At 32.6% G+C, this 18,653-nt stretch overlaps 2 protein-coding genes across 5 annotated transcripts in view; one reads left to right on the plus strand and one right to left on the minus strand.

Annotated features, from left to right (window-relative positions):
• Nucleotides 1–16,066, plus strand: part of EEA1 (early endosome antigen 1) — a 102,767-nt gene extending 86,701 nt beyond the window's left edge. For all 3 annotated transcript variants that reach the window (XM_045553253.1, XM_045553250.1, XM_045553252.1), the window contains 8 exons: nucleotides 1,441–1,623; nucleotides 6,660–6,845; nucleotides 8,141–8,272; nucleotides 9,337–9,522; nucleotides 10,432–10,670; nucleotides 10,932–11,052; nucleotides 11,647–11,745; nucleotides 12,468–16,066. In XM_045553253.1, the coding sequence (XP_045409209.1) occupies nucleotides 1,441–1,623; nucleotides 6,660–6,845; nucleotides 8,141–8,272; nucleotides 9,337–9,522; nucleotides 10,432–10,670; nucleotides 10,932–11,052; nucleotides 11,647–11,745; nucleotides 12,468–12,590 (1,269 nt within the window). In that variant the 3' untranslated portion in view covers nucleotides 12,591–16,066. The remainder of the gene's footprint in view (nucleotides 1–1,440; nucleotides 1,624–6,659; nucleotides 6,846–8,140; nucleotides 8,273–9,336; nucleotides 9,523–10,431; nucleotides 10,671–10,931; nucleotides 11,053–11,646; nucleotides 11,746–12,467) is intronic.
• Nucleotides 16,067–16,131: 65 nt separating this feature from the next.
• PLEKHG7 (pleckstrin homology and RhoGEF domain containing G7) overlaps nucleotides 16,132–18,653 on the minus strand; it is a 55,007-nt gene continuing 52,485 nt past the window's right edge. For both annotated transcript variants that reach the window (XM_045553255.1, XM_045553254.1), the window contains exon 16: nucleotides 16,132–18,479. In XM_045553255.1, coding sequence (XP_045409211.1) covers nucleotides 18,372–18,479 — 108 coding nt within the window. In that variant the 3' untranslated portion in view covers nucleotides 16,132–18,371. The remainder of the gene's footprint in view (nucleotides 18,480–18,653) is intronic.

The following is an 18,653-nucleotide window of genomic DNA, read 5'->3' on the forward strand; positions in this document are numbered from 1 at the left end:
GATAAAAATACTCAGGGGGAAAAAACAATAGAAAGTAACAATACAACAATAAAAAATAATACAAATTTCAAAATATAATATAACAACTGTATTTACATAGCATTTACATTGTATTAGATATTGTAAGTAATCTAGAGATGATTTAAAGTATATGGGAGGATGTGCACAGGTTATATGCAAATACCATGCCATTCTATATTATATAAAGGACTTGAGCATTCACGGATTTTGGTATGAGGGGAGGTGTCCTGGAGGCAATCTCCCAAGGATATCGAGGAATGACTGTTCTTTGCACAGCTTTACTAGATGACCCCCTGAAGCAGTGGTCCCAACCTTTTTGGCACCAGGGACCAGTTTCTAGAATGGGATATAATCAACTATACTAAGTACTGCTGAGAGATAAGTAAAATATGGATAAGGATAAGAATATTGGATTTTGAAACATGAGGTTCACTGATGACCTCAATAGCAGTTTCATTGAAGCAGTCTATTTATTTTAAAAAACAAGTACTTATTTTTCATACTATGCATATATTTTAATTATGTCATAATTTGTACGTATATTCTGAATCTTCTTTTTTTTTTTTTTTTTTTTTGAGACAGAGTCTCACTGTGTTGCCTGGGCTGAGTGAGTACCATGGCATCAGCCTAGCTCACAGCAACCTCGAACCCCTTAAGGGATCCTACTGCCTCAGCCTCCCAAGTAGCTGGGACTACAGGCATGCGCCAGCATGCCTGGCTAATTTTTTTCTATATATATTTTTTAGTTGGCCAGATAATTTCTTTCTATTTTTAGTAGAGACGTGGTCTCGCTCTTGCTCAGGCTGGTTTTGAACTCCTGACCTCGAGCAATCCACCCGCCTCGGCCTCCCAGAGTGCTAGGATTACAGGCGTGAGCCACTGCGCCCGGCCCTGAATCTTCTTAAGACTAAAGTTTAGAGAGGTTAGAACTTTTTTTGAGATTTTCTTTTCCTGTCTTGATATCAATAAAGATGACTTGTAGAAATTTGCTAAGCTATTCTTGAGTTTGCAAGAATAGGAACTATAAACTTCAACACAGTAACGGCTTCTTAATTTTTTTCATGTAGAGGTTTCCCTTAGTTCAGCCTTAAATTATGTCATGTGAGACATCTAGTACTGCATCCTCCATCAGAATGTCTCCTCAGGCCTGAAAAGTAGTACTTCCCAGTGAAATGCTTTTTTTCTTTATTTAATTGCTTTTGCATTTTATGGTTTTTAAATTGAGGCTTGTTGGATTTTGTAACTCTTCGGCTTTATAAGTATAAGGTAAGTAAGTTACTCTTTATTGAAGTAGAATTTTGGGGCATAAATGCAGTTCAGCTTGTTCTCAGGAATTTTCTTAGTTGTGTGAATTTCATTTTATATTTGTAACTGTTTTTTGGCATGCATACTGTTTTAAATAACTACTGTATGTTTCAGACAGAGCTTGAGAATAAACTACAGCAGCAGTCAGCACACGCAGCCCAGGAACTTGCAGCAGAGAAAGAGAAAATATCAGTGTTACAAAACACCTGTGAAAAAAGTCAGGAAAATCTGAAACAGCTTCAGTCTGATTTCTATGGGAAAGAATCTGAACTTCTAGCCACAAGACAAGATCTTAAGGTACAGTAAACTATATAATACCATAAAAACTCAGTAAGTTGTTTATAGACATTCATTAAATAATTCCTTTGAACCCAAATGGGCAAGGAAATATTAATATTTGTGGAATATTATGCTTGTTTTCAATTAAATTATTATTTTGTATTAACATATTTTTAAAAAGTTTTATAACAAAGTAATGATGTACATAAATGTGGGCATTTAAAAATGACATATCTATAACAAAATAATTTGGAAATATGTTAATTGCTGTACTATTAGCTTATCTACTATCTACTATCTAATATCTAATTTTGCTCTCTTTATGTGAAAATAACTTTAAAGATTGCCTGCTGTTAGAAAAATATAAGAAGCTGTAAATGTAAACCACTTGTGAAAAATGCAAGTAATTTTACTGTTGCTCGTCAGGCAATACTGACTTTAATTTTATATGTTTGTCAACTTCTCAAGGTTACTAGAATGCCTGATTAAAATTAGGAGATTATAGCTTAAAATAAACTTAACCTTAATTACATAACAACATATACAAATTTTTTCCTTGCAAAACCATTTGATTAGATATTAAAGTATCATGTTTATTAAAATGAAGGATATGAGAAAAGGGTAAACAATTTTAGTGCAACATTAAGGTATCAATTTTCTAAGGGAAATGTAACATTTATATACTCTCACAAAAGATTCAGCCAGTCTTCTCTCTCTTTTTTTTTTTTTTGTTGTCACAGTGAAACAACATGTTTTATGTTTCTTTCCTATGTTTGAGATTTTTTTGTTTAACTTAAAGTGTACTATTGCAAAATTCTGTTATAAATCACAGAATATTAAAATGTTTTATGTATGTAATATATAAAGCATATATTTTACTTGTAGGCTATTATAGGGAAGGCTTTAGAAGCAGGTAGGACCTGACTAGGTCCTGAAGGATATACAGAATTTGAATACACAGAGAGTCCTGAGAAGAGGTCATTTCACTCAGGGGCACATTTGAGAAAAGGTGCCACAGTGGGAATGACTAAAGCCAGGAGACAATTAACATAATTGTCTTGCTATAGAGTGCTAGTTTATGTTTGGAATTAAGGTTAAAAAGATTGGGTCCAAATTGTGAAGTACCTTAGATGCCTAGCTAAAATGATTGGATTTTATACTGAGGGGGAAAAGTGAAGAGTCTAAGCAGAGGAGTAAGATGAAGAAAATAGTACTTGAGAAAGCAACCTGGTGGTGGTTACAGACAGCTTGAGCTGGACCTGGAATAGACTAGTGGTGGGGAGGTTAGCTAAGAGGTTCTCTCTCTCTTACTTTCTCCATAAATTCTAGTAATCAAGGTGTGAATTGGTTAGAATTGGGATTCGTGTTAAAGAGGATGGAATAGAAAAGATTAATGGGAGAGAGAGAAGATGAAACAAATGAAAGGGCTGAATACATACCAGGATGCAAGGGAAGGGAAGGAATCACTGATGATTAATTGTTTCTACAAAGAAATAGGAAATTAGGTAAGATAATTTTCATAGTGCCAAAAGGGTATACATCTATATCTCTCCCTCTCTCCGTGTCTCTCTCTCTCTCTCTCTCTCTCTCTCTCTCTCTCTCTCTCGATATCAACATTAGCAAGAGTTGTTAGTAAGAAAAAAATATCACATTTAGGTAATGTTAAATTATTATTATTTTTCTTTACAATACTGTTGAAAGGCAGGGGAGGTTTGTGGAGGAGTTTGGATCTAACCTAAAGGCAGTGAAGGGAGTTACTTAGATTTGTCTTTTAGGCAAATGCTTGGCTGCAGGATGAGGAATGGATTGTAGGGGAACAAGGCTAAATGTACAGACTAGAGAAGAGACTTTGCAACAGTCCAAGTGCAAGATAATGGTGCTTTGGGCTGGTAATAGCAGTAAGGATGGAGAAAAGTGGATGAATTTGAAGGATATCTAAGTGATAGAAGAGGTGAAACTTAATGATTGATTGTAAAAGTCCTGTGGAAATCACACTCTTTTCATATGTATTTATCATTTACCCAGAGCATAGCCTAGAAACAAAACTTGTATATATCTTAAATCAATATTCTTTCATTAGGCCAGCAATTTTTATTATGCCTGAAAGCTACATTTTATACTAGTAATCTCATACATGAAAGAATAACTCAAATGTAAATTTGGGCAAAAAGAGAAGGCCAAGGGACAAGGCTGCTATAGAGTTTTACTACTGTTAAGAAGCCTGGGATAGATCCTTATGCCAAATCTTCCTTTTGCAAAAGAGAGCAGGCCCAATGCAGCACAATAACAGAACCATGGGTAGATCTCAGTTCTTCTGATTCAGAGCCCTCTATTGTTTTACCATCATTTCAGTGGAATTTTTTTTTTGATACAATAGAAGATTGATAAATTCTATATTGATGCTTCTAAAATGAGAAGTGTATGAACTACTTAGGAAGTTAACTTTTTAAAAAATAAATTGCTAGGGAAGTTCAAATGATATTTATAGACCAGATTAAGCGATGATTAACATTGTGCTTCAGTGATATTTTATGATCTTGTTGTGCATAAGAGAAGAGGAGAGATTCAGAACTTTGTAACATGACCCCTACCTGAGTCAAGGCTGTTACTGTGGGTTGTCAGAGTACATTGTGGGCTGACAGTGTATACCTGGATGCCAGCAGAATGGAAGACAGCTGGCCTGATCTATGGCTTTAGCCCCATCTGCTGGATTATTTATGAAATACTTGAGTTTGTTGACTGGATATTTCAAATTGGCTATCCTGTGTACTATTCTTTGTTGTCCAGGAAGGGTGGAATTTAACTGTAAATTTTACACCATGAGCAAAGTGGAAACTCTTACGTAATAAGATTAGAATTAAAAATAAATCCCTTATCCTTATGTCATTCATCAGACATCAAGAAAAAGTAATAACTCAAATTGTAAAGGTTTTATTTTGAAAGAAGAATGGGAAAACTTGCTGAATAGACAAAAAAATAGCTACCACAGAACACTGCAGAAAGTATTTTTTTGCTGGGATAGTATAATGTGATTGGTGTAATAAGGGTCAAGGTTGGTGGTTGATCCACTTAGAGAATTTGTCTATTCCAATGGGAGTCAGTGGGTTAAAGATAGTCCCAACGAAACCATGGAGCGGTTCCCTAAGAGAAGAGATGCTGAGCAGATGAAATAACATGTCCTACAACAAGAAAGATAAAAGGAATATTTAAAAATGCATGACAGTGTACCACTGAGTGACATAGATGAATGTTTAGATGCAGGGTAGAGTAGTATGTCTTGTTATTTTCAGAAAAGACTTGATGGAGCAGTCCAAATTTTGAGCTTGACTTTAAAAAATTGGTCACTGAGTTTTGTGAGTTTAAAATTTTATAGGCTGTTACTTAAACCATGGGCATTTTAGAAATCTTGCAAGTCAGAGGTTAGGGGTACTATTACTTTCCAGGTTCTAGCAAGCCTTGGTATTCTTAAACATTAGATCAGGACTTCTATTACCTAAGTGCAATTGCTATAGACTGTTTGGACTAGACTTTGTCAAATTTTCTTCTTTTTATGTAAAATCCCTCTCACTCTTTGTGACACACAGGTCAGTTCCCACATGCACTGTGGAGCCTTCTGTAAACCACTTTCTGCAGAGAGTCTCACGCATTGTTTTTCTGTGCATTTGGTACATAGCATATGCTCTGCTACCCAGTCCAGCTTCCATTCTACATGCCTGTTCTGTTTCTCAGGCTATGTTGTCAAATCCTTCACGGACCATCTTATATACCCTCCTATTCTACCTTAGCAGTGTGTTCAATTAATAGTAGGCTGCCTGAGTAATAAAGAACTGGATGATTTAGGTTTTTCCTGAAAAAATAAGCCTCATAAAGTTGTGTTCTATTGGCAATCATTGAAAATTGAAATTTAATTTGTATTGAAAAGACTTCTGAACTGGGTTATTGGTAAGGAATAAACTAACTTTTTTAGAAATCTTAAGGATCCTCATAAATCCTCATAAATAAGGCTTTCATTTATTTTTTAATCTATTTTTTAATTGAATACTTAACTTTATAAAAGCTTAGCCAGCAGGGGTCCTCTCCTGAATTATGTTTTCTGCCTCATTTTCAAAGGAATTGTATCTCCAGAATAAAAAAATCAGCTTCTTCTAGATCTGGTGGAAGAACATTAGTTGGATCTCATTTCCTGCTGATTCTTAACAATAGCAGCTGAGCGTGGCAAGGTTCCTGCCCTTCCCATACCTATCTGGTACCATATCTAACCCCAAAATGGAGCCTAGCAGTTCAGAAGGCTTGCCCTTTCCCCAACTTGGGCTTCTCAAAACATCTGGACCTTGAAACAGTTAAAACAGTCAGTACTATAGGCTTTGTCAACTGACAATCACTGCTTCTGCCACATGGATGGAAAGATAAGAGGATGAAGTGATGGCTGTCTCGGGATGGAGCCTCGGATGTTTGGCTAGATTTCCTCTTTTAGTTCACTTAATTGGGTCAGCAGCTATGAAATAAAGTTTGTTTTTTTTTTCCCTAAGACAAAACCCTTTCCTGTTTATTAAAGTTTTTAGCGTAGCAAGGGGGGCATCATAGACCCTACAAAATATATTTGTATACATAACATAGCATTTAATTATATCTCTTTTAAAATTATTTCCTTTCTCGTCTCCTCATGACTCTTCCCTCATCATATATATTAATATGTTCTCTGAGTGTATTTGATGTGGTCCCTACTTAATTTGGTATTCCCTCATATCACCCAGCCAGGATTAAAGATGTGATCAACATTCAGTAATACTTTAAATATGTATTAGGAAATAGGTTGTTTCTAGAGGTGTTGGAATTGCTTCAGCTTTACTAATTATTTTATACTGTAAGTGTTTTCTATAAGCAAGAGAGTTAATATTCTAGAATTCTTTCTCTTTTACATGATCTTACTGAAGGGCATAACATGCTATCTTTTTATTATATTGCTTTCTACAATGCTTATCTTAAACTTATGTTTCTGTTGAAATTTGCTAAAAAGATGACATATAATAATTTGGGGAAATTGTTTTTATAAGTCTGTAGAAGAGAAGCTTTCTCTAGCGCAGGAGGACTTGATTTCAAACAGAAATCAAATCGGAAACCAAAATAAATTGATCCAAGAACTGAAGACTGCCAAGGCTACTTTGGAGCAGGATTCAGCAAAGAAAGAACAGCAATTGAAGGAGCAATGTAAAGCACTACAAGATATTCAGAAAGAAAAGGTATTTCATCTGACTTAAGTTTAGAATCTTAAAGTTGCAATGGCCTTCAAGATTATCTAGTCAAACCTCTTATCCAATGCAAACATCACCTTTATTTTCAATAGCTCTTTCAGATGGTTCTATAGTTTCTGATATGACACTTTTTTGATTATTAGAATTGTAAAGCTAGGAAGCACTTCTTAGTAGCCTCCTTGTCATTTGCACCCATTTTTCTTACTATTCTTTTTCAGTTTTATGAACAAACCTATATTTCATAGCATAGACCCTTGGTTATTTGAGAACAGATATTATAGCCCCTTGACTATTTCTTATGTAACATGTTATCCCAGATATGTGAATAAGATAATAAAAGGTCTAGAAATAATTCTTAAGCTTGTTAAGAATTCTTAAAATTAAGAACCAGCTTTCTCTAAGGGTAAGTAGCTATATTTTATATAAATGATGCTAAGTTAAAAAGTTGAAAACATTAGTTTGTATGGCCAGTACATTTCAAAAGATCACTTTAAATTCTATAAGAAAGAGGTATTCAGATTCTAAGACATTTTATTTTTTCTTTTATAGATGAAATCGTATATTTCTATCAGCTGATAGGGTATTATTCGAAGTGTACAATTCCTAAAGTTGATATATTCTACATTGTTCAATTCCTGAAGTTACTATAGAGAGAGAGAGAGAGCCCCATTCAAATTTAAAAATATTTGGGATATGTTGTAAGGGTGGGGATGTTGAAGCTGGAATGAAATTCATGAATTGTGGTTCAAGTTTAGAAAATTCTGACAGAACTGTGGTTTATAGGTCTGTTTAATTGCAAGGGCCTTAGGTCAGACAGATCTTGTTCTAGTTTTGGCTTTATCACTAATAGATTACTACTCTTAAGCCTTTGTTCCTTCATCTATAAAATAGAGATAAAAAAAATCTACCTATTATAGAGATTAAATACAATAATATATCATGCTCCTAGCTGGGTACCTTATATAACTGTAGTGATACTAATAAAATAGGAGTTATAAGACCAAGAATGGTAGTTTTGGCTAAATTTTATAATATTCTTAGTCTGGCCAGGCACTATTCATTTTGTAATATTAACTATAACTATTTAATCCATATGATGATCTTATTATAATTGTTCACACTGTATAAATGAGGAAACAGGTGAGAGAGGGTAATTTGCTCAATTAACTTAGGTAGAAAAGGGACAGAGACAGTGTTATAAATAGTAGCCGTCATTTTTATTACACTAATTTTCAGTTAACTATTTGCTTTAAAATTATTTTTTAATAAATATTTTTCTACAGTCACTGAAAGAAAAAGAACTAGTAAATGAAAAATCTAAATTGGCAGAGATAGAGGAAGTTAAGTGTAGACAAGAAAAAGAAATCACCAAACTAATTGAAGAACTCAAGTCCCATAAACAAGAAAGCATAAAGGTATGTTAAGATAATTATTTTTCCTGCCTGCTGTATTATATTATTGTTCTTGAGATTAAAATATATCTATATGTATTTATTGATACCTGATATATGCTAGGAAAATCATTTTGTTTTTGACAAATATTCTTGCCAGAGTGTTCATGTCCTGCATAGTATTAGGCAAATTGTTTTGTTTTTGTCAAATACTGTTGCCAGAGTGCTCTTGTATTACACATATTGAAACTGTTACTTTTGTTTTCAGATTACTGAATAAAGCAATGTATCCCTAAGAATTTAGATTTCACTGAAATAATGATGAAGAGAGCTATCGATTTAGAAAATTATGCTTGTAGATAGTAAATTTCAAAATATGTAAGAGTTTAGAATTAAGATTTTAAGAGATTCTGTTCAATTATTTTTCTTCCTAAACTCCTTTAATAATTTCTTGGGTTTTTTAATTTTTTATTTAATAAGCTCTTATTTTTAACATTTTACCTGTTATAAGCATAGATAGGGTGCCAGCTGAAGAAACGTAATTGTTTATCATTTGCTTTGTAAAATGTTACTCATTTTCTTAGAGAAAGGTTAGATTCTCTCTTGAGAGCTCTAATAATATACCTTTTATGTTCGTCAACATACTTGCCATTTGGTTTATGATTAATTATCTCATTATATCCTTCTGTTCCTCTAGAATGTGACTTTTTTAAAGGAAGGAATGTGAATAATTCATCTTTATATTATATTCCCAGAACTTAACACCATGTGTGATGACTAAATGATGACCCATAAATGCTTGCTAAGTGAGAACAGGGAAAGTAGGGGGCAGAGTTTGTTTTTTCCAAATAATATAATCAAAACATATGCATACCAGGTATCACCTGAATTTAAATAGTTGTGGAGTAGGAAGTGAATAATCTTGCATCTTTTTAAACAATTGTTTGAAATAGTGAACTTTAAGAATCTCATAAGAAAAGTGGGTAAAACTTACATTGTATCTGTTGTGATAAATTGCATAAACTTCAGCTACATTTTCAAATATTTATTATTAAGGATGATTAATTTTGGCCCTACTTTTTCAATAGGAGATAACAAATCTTAAGGATGCCAAACAGCTTTTGATTCAGCAGAAATTAGAACTTCAAGGAAAAGTAGATTCCCTGAAGGCAACACTTGAACAGGAGAAGAGAAACCAGCAGATGCTAAAAGAGCAGGTGAAAAAGGAAGAAGATGAGCTGAAGAAAGAATTTATTGAGAAAGAAGCTAAACTGGTCAGTAAGTCAATAGTGGGAAGTGTGTTTTATAATGGAGCTTTAAATCAGTCCAGTGAGAGGATTTTTTCTACTTAGAAGTTATGATTGAAATGCTTGCCTAACATTTTAGTTTTCGATTAAGAAAGGACATCTAATTTTGTTTAAATAGTTGACATCTGATTGGAAATATTTTCCTATATAGTCATATTTTAGCTTATATAAATGAAAATCCAATTGAAATATAATTTAAAAAAAACAGTTTTTAGTGCCAGAACAAGATAAACACGCAACTATATAGATTGAGGTAAATGATGTGAGTGCCAGTTATGTTAAACTCATTTGTTTGGTCAAAGTGAGTGTTGATAAGAGGGAACGGAAACTGCAGTTTGGAATTATGATGACCAATGTCTACTTTTCCTTCCCTAAGTTGCATGTGCCAAATGGGAAGCATCTGGCTTTCCTCTATTGAATTAAGTCCAAATATCCCCGGATAACTTGACCACTAAGTGTTCTAGTTGAAGAGTTGCAATTGCAAGAAACAGTGATTTGAAGGTCTTCTATTGTTGTGTGGAAATAGGATACTTATGGAATTGGGAGACATAAGGAAATGCCAGCTTTGTCTCTAGAGCACCTTACAAGCCCTAACCATGTGTGTTTTCCCTGCTCTGATGGAAAAAAGAAAAACGTAAAATCATTCACTTTAGCTTGATCTCTATCATTTCAGCATTATGGCCTTTGAGCCAGGTCATATTACACAGGTGTTTATGGAATCAATTTTGTTAATGTGTAATGACATACAGCCTCCTGCCTCCTTTCCTGAAGAAGCAATATTACTTATATTGCCAATATTTTCAGTTAAATAAATCACTTTATTTTGTGCTACTTTTGTAATAGGTTCTCCCTTCCTGCATTTTTCCTTTTTTTTAGCATTCTGAAATAAAAGAAAAAGAAGTAGGAATGAAGAAGCATGAAGAAAATGAGGCCAAACTTACCATGCAGGTTACAGCATTAAATGAAAATTTAGGCACGGTGAAGAAGGAGTGGCAATCTAGTCAACGGAGAGTTAGTGAGCTCGAGAAGCAAACGGATGACTTACGGGGTGAAATTGCGGTACTAGAAGCAACCGTTCAGAATAATCAAGATGAAAGGAGAGCACTACTAGAAAGGTGATTGATGTCTAGTAAAATTAGTTTATTTCCATTTTAAGTGATAGATTGTCTTATTCCATATTTTTAAAAATAGAAGAATCTTGAGAAAAGTACATAAACCCCTGCAGATATTTCAGTAGCCATTTAGAAATTAACCCTTAAGATAATCAGATAGATGAAATTAATGTAGTATATTTAAGATATTTACTAAAGTAGAGCATTATCTATATTCTAGAAGGGTCTTTAAAAAATTAAGTATCTCTTTGCAATCTATTCCAGATGCCTTAAGGGAGAAGGTGAAATAGAAAAGCTTCAAACCAAAGTACTAGAATTACAAAGAAAGCTGGATAATACAACCGCAGCGGTACAGGAGCTAGGCAGAGAAAATCAGTCCCTTCAGGTAAGTCACCTGGTGAGGTAAGGCAGTTTCTTAGTCTAGAATTGACCTCTTAGTGAAAAACATATTTTCAACTTTTTAAAAAAATCTCATGTTTTATAAATACGTTCAAATAACTACTGTGTAGCAGTGTTGTAGGTTTTATGAGTAATTAAATATAAAAGATACAGAACTTTCAGAAACCTCAGAGATTAGTTAGAGCACCATGTCATTCATGACTTGTCAGTACAGGGAAAGAATTACAAAACTCAAGAATACTGAAGAATGCATGAGTCAGTATGTGTTAAAGACGTGATCCGAATGTGTCCTCAGAGTCCTGAGGAAAAATTGATCATTAGGATTAGAATGGATGGGAAATCACCAAATGTTAGAAGGGAATAAGGTTTGATTTACTTTAATTTTATTTTGTCATTTAGATTTCTGAATATGGCTACTTTTGGCAATAGGAGTTGACCAAAGTATTTCTGAGTTTTAAGATTTTATCCCCTGGGGCATATAGTCAAATTTTTATACCACTCTGGCACCTAATTAGAAATAATCCATCAATCTTTAAAATGTTGAATATTATAATGTATTAACACTTTTTTTTTTAAATAGATCAAACATACACAAGCGTTGAATAGAAAGTGGGCTGAAGACAATGAAGTACAAAACTGTATGGCCTGTGGGAAAGGCTTTTCAGTAACAGTGAGACGGGTAAATGATTTTGTTCATACAGCTGTATTTCTGGATTTCACTTCCGAGTGACAATGTTATAGCCGTCAGAATCGTCTTGCATTTGATAGATTTTTAAAAATTTTTCATTTATTGGTAAACTTTAATTTACAAACTCCACAGAATAATTAAACTTCATATAATCTAGTTTCTGGTTAACAAGTGTTTGGATTTTAGTTTTAAATTCAGTCTTTGCCTTACTGAGTTACTCTCTGGTACAATCATTTTCTAAGCCACTGTGCCAATATTCACCTCATATGCTTCAGTCATCGTTGGGTTCTCTTAAGGGAAGGAAAAGCAGAGAGATTAAAAAAAATACTTTAAATAATACCATCATGTTATGACTCAAGTTTATATTCCTATTGAAGACATTATGCCTGAAGCATTTGACGGATAAGAATAGGTTTTTATTTAATAGGTAGGAGTACTTTCTTAGCACTTTTTAAATGCCTCCTAAGGCTCTTTTGAGAATTCAGTGTTAAACATGTAAAATGTTTAACATAGTGTTGGATAAATAGGAAACATTCAATTTAATGAAGGGATTAAATTAACATATTGAAATATTATATTATATTATTAAGTGATACACTAATCACTCAAAAATTAATATGCCTTCTCAGTGTAGTTTGTGATATTCATGTAGTTTCATAATGCTTTTGGTATAGTTTTTATGCTTGAAATTGTTTAATTTTTGTCATTTACAGCATCACTGCCGACAGTGTGGAAATATCTTCTGTGCTGAGTGTTCAGCCAAAAATGCCTTAACTCCTTCTTCCAAGAAGCCTGTTCGTGTCTGTGATGCATGTTTTAATGACTTGCAAGGATAATGGGCTATCACAACTTCAGAGTAATATTACACTAACATTAGATTTTTAATAAATGTACTTAATAGAGGTTTTGGACTACTCTTTGATTTGGACACTGGTTGCAATACTAGACCAAATTAGAATTCGTATATTTTGGAATGTTATCAAGTAAAACTCTTCTATTTTTGTGAGACTTGGGCTCATCTTTCATTACTTTCTTCCATTTGGCCCCTGGAACAGCTTTCATGCCAAGTTTAGAATTAGCCAATGAAATGTAAATAAACTTTGGACAGAAAATAGCAATGTATTTTTTTAAATATAATTTCATTGTTCACAAATGAAGAATACAATTCCATAGCTTACTTCTTTCTCCTAAATTTAATGTACAAAAATGTACATGGATGATGTTATCATTTGTTGCTGTTTTTGTTGCACAATAACACATTATATTATTCTCTTTGTGAAGTCATTCACAGAACTATAAACACTTTCTGACTACCATTTTCTCTTAAATATAGGTCCATAGCTCAGTTTCATTGTTATAAATTTAATACTTGGGTGTTCTAAATACAGTTTATCTTAAAATGTGTATTAACCATGAATTCAAAAGTGTTTTTTTGTTTTAACAATATTGATTAAATTCTTTTGGGTAGACTTTATGAAAAGCTCTGTAAAATCAATTTGCTTAACTTATGGTTATAACTGGGGTTATATTTTAAAAAATAGGGTTAATTTTTCTTTTTCTTTTTGTCTTTTTCTGTCTCCTTTTTAAACTCCTACATATTGTCCATTAAGAATCTTACAAAGCTTCCCACCCTCACCCTCAGTTGGAGGATAAATAATAGAACTTGTATAATGTTCCTATTCTTGGTTTCTTGTATTTGGGAAATCTTCTGAGATTAGTCTTCATGTCATACCCTTCTGTTATGTTGTCTCTCCAGCACCTTCAGGAATCTGAGTTTGCTTTTTAATGGATCTGCATTTTACTTTTATTTGATTTGACCTTCCTAAGCATAGTTCAGTTTCACTCTAATTGTTTTCTAATTTTGCATTGTGAAGCTAGTAACTAATATTGCCATAGTCTTATCTGTAAAAACAAAATACAAAATGGTAAGAAGACATTAAATATTTTACTTTATATTTTCTTATTATCTAATAGGGAAGAATTTTAAAAAGTTGTAAAACTGACAAATTTAAAATGGTTCTGAGTTTGGAGTTCCGTATCAACTGGGAAATCTTTTAACTTTGCAAAAATAATGCTGTAAAATTACCTTTAAGTAACAGCTGGAGAATAGAGTGTCACCAAAAACACACATATTTAGGGATCCCAAAGTTATTATAAAAACTGAAACAGAATGTCTGAGCACCTTAAGGATAATTAAGGATTAGCCTCTTTGTATGCTAAACAATGGAATTGAACTGTAATTTAGCATACATAGTCTTATTAATTGGGAAAACTGGAAAATATCTGAAAAGATAAGTCATTAGTATCGGTTTATTACTCTTTTTAGAGAAGAAATGTAAAGTTATACATTCATTCATTGTAATCATTTAATAATAGCAGAGAAGAATGAGTTAATATTTCATTTATAACAAATAGTGTGTAATATACATTTGCTTTCAAATATCATGTTGAAATAAAATTATGTTTATGCCATACCTACAACATATATAAACTGAAAGAGATTGCCAGATATTCATTTACTTATTTTTAAAAAACATTTAAGTAAACCCTGATGTCAATAGCTATTAAGAGAACTGATTAAGTCCCAGGACTTGGATAAACATATATCCTTGAGCATATATAGTGAAGAAATACGATGGCTCTTTATTAAAAATAATGTTGGATAATATAAACTGAGCTATTTATGCATTTTTATATACTTATAAATCAAAATAGTCTTAATTCTCTACTTTTACATATAAATAATAATTGTGCTGGAAAAACACAGATATTCACAGAACCACAGTTTATTTTTTTTAAGATAATAAAATGTCGTGAGAATTCTGGATTAGAATATTTGTTCACCTCATCTCCTAGTTGGATGCACTGCAGGCCTTCCTGTCCCCTCCCTCCCCTGACAACAAATACAACCTTATGTGATTGAGTGATTTTCTCATTTTTATCTAACTAATTTCATTTCATAAGACCCAAATAATTTACCTACCATAGCCTAGTAAACTGATAATATAAATGAGACCTAACATTTTTGCTATTAACTCTTACCAATTTAATGTATTTTGGAAGCAAAATTAAAGTGTTTTTTCCTTTTAATTAAAAGGTCCTCTTCTGAGTCTTTATTGGCTATCCATTTTAGATGTTTGCTGGTACTGTTATCTTGTGGGTGAGTTAGAGCTGGCATGTAGAGAGCCCCAGCTCTTGGCTTTAATGCAAAGCATATTGGCATCATGTGTTGGTAAATTCCAAACCCCAGCACAGAAATGTGAGTTAAAATCAAGCTGGTTTAGTGTACGATATATCGTACCTATAGAATTTTTTTTTAATAGAAGACAAAGCTGCTGGTATAGGATTTGTTCATTTTTAAGAAAAAAAAGAGGGAAACAAACACAAAAACCTCAATGCAGTATACAAATAACATTTTGTTGAACTACCTCTTAATGTGGAATTAGCTAGTTTATAGTTTCCTCACAGTAATGTTAAATAGTAACTGCCAAATTTGTTATTTTCCCATCTCTCTTAAAAAGTCTTTATGATTATTTTATATAGTTTTAAGAACTTTAAAGCCACTTTTTTTTAGCCTTGCATTTAAATAAAAATGTTTAGCTTTTAAGTGGAGAGCAAATTATGATCATATGTTTTGATATTCATGACCTATTTGACTATAGCAGTTTTTTTTAAAAAATGCACTTTGGCTATAAAACCATGGATGTTCCGATCCATAAGACTTAAATGTGCCATCAATTTAGTATTACTAGACATGAGCTTGATGAATGGTGTTCTGTAATTATAATGTGCCACACATTATCGTGTCTTAATTGCCCTTTGTCTGAATTTTAACGATCAATTTGTTATTGTTGCAGATGTGAATATTGTGCATAAACTTACTAAATTTATGTAAATTGTATAAAATAGAATCAGAAGTCGCTAAATTCTTTCTATGTAGAAGTAATGAATTTATTGTAACATGACACAGTTATGTATATGACATTCTGTACTTCCTTGAACTGAATCATAGCTTCTGTAGATACTTTTGCATGGATATTTTCTCTTTTAGTTTTTAGGTTCATTATTTGTATTGTGTTTACTACTTGTGATCATGTAGTTGTGCCTTATTTTGTGAGAGAGTTTAGCTCAGTAAATAAATACTGTAATTTCTAAACTCAGTGATTGGAAGGTTACTAATTACAAATGTAACTGATAAATTACGCGACAGCATTTAAATCTGTATAAAGAACAATGGAAGGATCCTTACTGAATTGTTGCTTTTGTTTTTTTTTTAATATGTTAAAGATGATATTAAAAAAATTTCTTTCTAGTAAATGTATTCTGTGACTATAAATTATTTTGCCTATTTAACAAAAGAGAGAACAAGACATTAACTATTTTGCATTAATTTATTTACAGTATATTAGCACTTTGCACTTGGATATTGACAGTGGTGGTTTTAATGGTATTCAACTTAGTAATTAAGTTCCTGATCTCAAGAGAAACTGTTAATGCCATTTTGCTGTAGACGTTCCGTTTTCATTCCATTCAATATTGTGAAGAAGTTACAAAAGTAAAAAGAAATATAAAAATATATAATTAATCCCTCCTTTTATTAGGTGTCTAAGTTTAATACCCAGGTGACCATTTAAAGATACTTTTTTGAAAGTCCAATGTACCATTGTTTTTTGCTGTCCCCCTTTTCTACCCCAGGGAATGAAGTTTCCAAAGTATTTTTTTCCCATTTCATTCTAATGTGCTTCCCTCTGAAGAGTTTAATGTGCATATATCCTCAAGCACTTAATATATTGTATATTAGATATGTTATTTTTTGCACATTATAGAATTCCAGTTTATGTATAACATATTCTTGAGCTGTTTTACATACTTTATGTTAATTTAGTCAATTTTTTTCTCCCTTTATTGAAATTCAAAGGGAGAAAACTAGTCCTTTTTACCTATAAATATGTGGTTGCTGGACTCATGGGACTAAAGGGATCTTCTGAGATCACCTAGTCCTAGTCCATTGCTCACCTCCTAGGTTGATTTATATCTAAAAATCCCTGCAAGGTGATTGTTAATTTTTTTAAAAATATTTTTTTAGCCAGAAATTTCTTTATACATCTTCTCTTGCATAAATCTATGTTGTCTTCTCCTGGACATAATTGCTTTCAGTCCCATCCAGATAACCATCTGTAGGAACTCAGTTGAAGTCTGTTTTTCCCTTTGCCTTTTTTCCTCCTCACTTATTCTTAGCTATTCACAATAGTTACTGCTCTCCAGGTTTTCCTTTTATTTTCTCTTTATTTCTAATAAATGTCTGCCATTACTACAAAGAGACTATTACTCTCCATTCTAAGAGTGCTGGGCCCTTGCACAAGAGTCTTTCTGCTGCACTTGCTGTACTGCCTTGTTTGCATGGGGAAATATGCACCTTCCTCAAAGAATTACTGTGCACGTGACTTCCCCAGGAAACATCATTCTCTCTCTATCCCATGCTTCAGCTTAAAGAAATTAGTTAAGGTCTCAGTTGTCTTGCAGGCAAACTTAAAAATTTTACTGCTTCCACTTTGGAAATTTCAAAAGATAGCATGCCCGAAACTGAAGTTTGTGGACTTCATTTGATATAATAATCTGACCGTAAGCACTAGTTCTTTAAATGCAATTAAGTGTATATAATAATTCAAACTGCCTTTCTTGATAAAAATTCTAATGAATGCCAGCAGGGTTGGTTTCTAAAAAGAGAAAAAAAAAATTCTAATGAAGTTTTAAATCCTGCCAAATAAAATTAAGTTACTGTACTGTGCTAAAACACACACGTAGACACAGACATACCAATCAAAACCAGAAAATATTTTTATGACAAACACCATCATTCTGCAAAAACCAAAGTTAAGAGAAAGATATCTTGCTATTCAGATTTATGAAAATTTCCCATGTAAAAGTGTTAACTGGTGAAAGCAGAACAGATATTAGTGTTTTCTATCTTGAAATAAGACAATGGAATTTAGTCTTTTTGGTTTTCTGCTTCCAAGTTAGAGTATTATAAATTATACCTGAGATAAATAAACTGTTGTAAAATAGAAATTTTAAAGCTGCTGTTAAAATGTAGACCTTATTTATTGCATAATATTAAAAGAGTAATCAAACTTCGTATCAAAAGAATTATCATTGTGTTTGAGGTAGGACTATAAAGCAGTAGGACTGATTTACAAGCCATGTAGGAAAATTGGTTTCACTATTTTATAGATACACACAAAGTAAGATGCTGGTGTTCACATTGGACACAAGCAGTGAACGTTTTCCTTCTGATACTCCATGTATCTGATCATTCACCCTTTACAAATTACAGTAGCACCATTCTTCACTCGCACTTCCTACAAACCTGACTAAAATATTAGAAGGTAGTCTGAATATCAGTATATATTTGCCAAGAAATTCCTCAGAGTTCAAATTTGTTGCAGTCATTATTCCTCTATACTGAGGATTTTCCTAGCTCAAATTCTCAAATTCTGGAACTCCTTTAAAATGCACTTTTCCTTCTAGCTCATCACCTGATAAGTGTTTCAAAAGTTTGAATAAAATAATACCTTAAGCTCTAATCTCTAAAAACGTATGCCACTTGTTTTAGGTCCCTAAATTTCAGAGGATTCTGCAGGCAATGTGAATAAAGATATTTTCTTGGTTTCCTGACGCTTGGTAAAGCAGGATATTGCTGCTGTTATTTGTACCATCCATGTTTTCTGTTGAAAATAGAAAAAATATATATAAAGAGAATGTTAAACTGACAATTTCTCACATTTAGATTAATATTTTCCACTATAGTTTTTGACTTGTTCTTTAAAACTGAAGACTAACAAAACATTTGCATATGTTTCCCATTTTCTTTCTTACATCTAACATAAATACCTCTAATC

This window comes from Lemur catta, chromosome 6, assembly GCF_020740605.2.
Source record: "Lemur catta isolate mLemCat1 chromosome 6, mLemCat1.pri, whole genome shotgun sequence".
Classification (NCBI taxonomy): Eukaryota; Metazoa; Chordata; class Mammalia; order Primates; family Lemuridae; genus Lemur; species Lemur catta.